This window comes from Monoraphidium neglectum, assembly GCF_000611645.1.
Source record: "Monoraphidium neglectum strain SAG 48.87 unplaced genomic scaffold scaffold01826, whole genome shotgun sequence".
Classification (NCBI taxonomy): Eukaryota; Viridiplantae; Chlorophyta; class Chlorophyceae; order Sphaeropleales; family Selenastraceae; genus Monoraphidium; species Monoraphidium neglectum.
The window spans coordinates 101-3,188 of NW_014011802.1; the positions used below are offsets into that span (position 1 = coordinate 101).

The window sequence follows — 3,088 nt, forward strand, 5'->3', positions numbered from 1 at the left end:
TCGGCGCCGGCGCCGCCGTCGCGGCTCTGAATGCTCAGCCGCCGCTGCAGCGCCACCGGCGCCGCACGTGGCGAGCCGCCCGCGCCGGTGCCCGTCGGCCGGTTGAAGTGCTGCGGGCGCACGACCGCCGCCGCGGCCGGCCTGCCGGCGCTGCCGCTGGCGCCGGCGCGGCTCTTCCGCTGCTGCTGCTGCTGCCCGCTCTCCCCCAGGCGCGCCAGCGCGCCCTGTGACCCGTGGTACAGAAAGTACGCCGCGAGCAGCGCGCCATAAACCCCCGTCGGCATCAGCCCTGTCACGGCCACCACCGGCGCCCCGACCCGCAGCGGCCCCAGCCGCAGCGGCCCCAGCACGACGCGCAGCACCGCCTTGGCGGCGCCGACCGCGGCGCAGCAGGCGCTGGCGCTGGCGGCGGCGACCAGGAAGAATTTTGTCGCGTCCGAGGCGGCGAGCGCGCGCACGTGGCGGCTGGCGACGGCGTCGACAGCGGCAAGGGGCGGGGCGCCCGACTGCGCCTCCTCGCGCACCTCCTCGGCGATTGCGACCTGTCGGCGCGGCGCGTTTGAATGCGTCCGGGCGGGAAGGCGGGCGTGTGGAGACGTGATAGTGGCTTGAGCGACGTGCAAGCGAGCCTTGCAGCCCATGGCGAGCAACTAGGAGTCCATGGGACGAGCCATTCGCAGCCACGCACCGCCAACAGAGCATGCAGGCCCCCTTGCTGCTGCTGCTGCTGCTGCTGCTGCTGCTGCACCGCACGCGTCGCGCCAACCCTTTGGCTGCTCGCAGCGCCGGGTGCCCCGCCCGGCGCCCCGGACTGGATTGGGGCGCGCCGCGCAGCTGGGCGCACCTGCCTCTCCACGAGCGACCTGAGCGGCTGCAGGCACATCACCTCAGTCGACAAGTCGCGCACGCGCTGAGGCAGCTTCCGGGGGTCCAGCGCCGACCGCACGCGCTCGACGCGCCGCCGGCGCGCCGGCGTGCCCCGCTGCGCCGGCCTAGGCTCGTCCGGCGCGCTGCGCGGCTCGGCCGACCCGCTGCGTGGTTCCAAGGCGCTGCCGCCGATCTGCATCTCGCTGCGCCGAACGGCACGCATCACGCGCCCGGGCGCGCCGTCGCTGGCGGCGCCGCAGGAGTCCTCGATCACATCAAACGAGGTGGATCGCCTCTGATGCAGGGACCTCCGAGCGTCGGCGAGCGCGCCGGTGCCATCCGACTCTAGCACCGGTGCCTGCTGCGTCAGGTTGGACATGCCAGACAACTTGAAACCGAATGCGCGCTAGCCAGTAGTCCGCCTGATGGCTACTAGCCTGTCTCGGGTCGTCTCCAATAACGCGTCAGCCAGGCTCACGGAGCTCAGTAACAGGATAAAACTGATTTTTCAATGCAAGATTTTCTGGACTGCGGGTGACCCCGCCCAACCCAGGCCCGTAGGGAGTACGTGGGAGTGCAGGGAGACGAGGCCGTCCAAACAGGGCAGTTGGGCGGACTGATGAGCTCAGATTCAAAAATTGAAACTAGATGACCGCGATGCGCACAGACAGAGCCTCTGCGGTGTGCATCGCAGGGGTCGCCTTTGCGGCCGCCTGCTCGGTTCTCCCGCCAGGCGCCGGCGGGGCGAATGTATGTGCAATTCGCGGGCATCACGGGCTGATGCAGCCTGTTGACTTGTACAGCACACAGAAAGTGATTGTGGATTTTGCAGGCGCTGCTGTCAACCTGATGCTTACCGTACATACACGCTCCCTGTATCTCCTCGCTCCCCTGCAGCAGGCTGTTCCTATTGATGCATCAAGAGTCAAAACGTGGCAAGCCCAGCATCGCGGCAATCCACTGCAACGCTCAAATTAGGTTTGGTATCAATGTATTGAGCGGGTAGGACAATTGTAGCAAGTGAGCAGGGGGAACCTGTGCACAAAACTTGTGCAATAGTGGTGGGCAAGTTCAAAATGCGCCAAGCAGTCTAGGAGCAGGTTGAAGCCATCATGTCCACTCCCGGCTTGGCAGCAACACGCTGACTCACATGGCACCCGGAACACTGGAGTCATGTCCACGCAACGTTGAGACCAAGAAGTGCGCACGCCGTGCGCACATATCTATAACTTGATCCAGTGGATGCAATCACCCGTGCCAGTACATTGGCACCGGGCATCATCCACTGGCGGCGGCAGCACTAGCAGAAGCATACTCAGCAATAGAATCACAAGAACAAAAAATGGAAAACAGAGGCAGAAGAGACCAATACAAGCAGGATTGTTCTCGAAGGGGGCCTGGTTTGGGCTACTTGCCGCCGTGCACACTCTGGATTTGCAGAGGGATGGCATCCGATGGTGCACATGTTGGGACCATCAGCCACAAAATGAAACACACATTGATAATTCACTCCAGTATCTAGGAGTTTTGCAACAGATGTCTGGACCTCAGCGGAGTTTTGCCCCCCTGGCTGAGCTTTGGATGGCTCACGAGTCAACCAAAGGATTGGACACCGACGTGCAGGCAAGCTGGTCGTGCTTTCCGCACCTCATGTATGCTATGAAAGGTTGCATGTAAACTCACCGGTCTCGACGAGGCTTTGGGCAGCGCGGTTTGTACCCATCATCGACAACAGGCGAGCTCTCGGAGAGTCCAAATTGAATGTTTCCTGCTTCGTGAATGTAATAAGTAACATAATGTCTAGAGCTTTACATATATAGCCGATATTGCTGCAAGCTGATTCAAAAACACGGTCAACAGCAGGCCCGCTTGCAACGACATGCCGCGCCTGCTGGCCGCTCCCATGGCAGCAGCCCTCGCCGCGGTGCTGTTGCTCCTGCAGGCATGCGCGGCAAACGCCACCACCGCGCCGCGCCGCCTGATGAAAGAGCCAAGCGTCGCGAAAGCCGAGGGGCCGCGTCCCATCGATGATGGACTCGGGACCATCGCGCCTGATCCAGTGCCGGCCACTGGCCGCTTTGGCGCACAGCTCGACGAACTCCACGGCCAAAGCAAGCACGGTGTTTACGAAGCCCATGGCTACGGCTACGGACACATTGGCTATGGCTACGGCAGCTATGGCGGGTACGGCGGCCCCGCCAAGGTGCACAGTTTCTTGGGC

The 3,088-nt window shown here is 63.4% G+C and overlaps 1 protein-coding gene across 1 annotated transcript; it reads right to left on the reverse strand.

The window, feature by feature from the left end:
• Positions 1–688: 688 nt before the first annotated feature.
• MNEG_9118 (hypothetical protein) lies at positions 689–1,246 on the reverse strand (the record flags this gene model as incomplete). The annotated part of the gene is made up of 1 exon (XM_014042407.1): positions 689–1,246. A coding segment is annotated over one exon (558 nt), but the record flags the coding sequence as incomplete, so codon positions are not given.
• Positions 1,247–3,088: the final 1,842 nt, after the last annotated feature.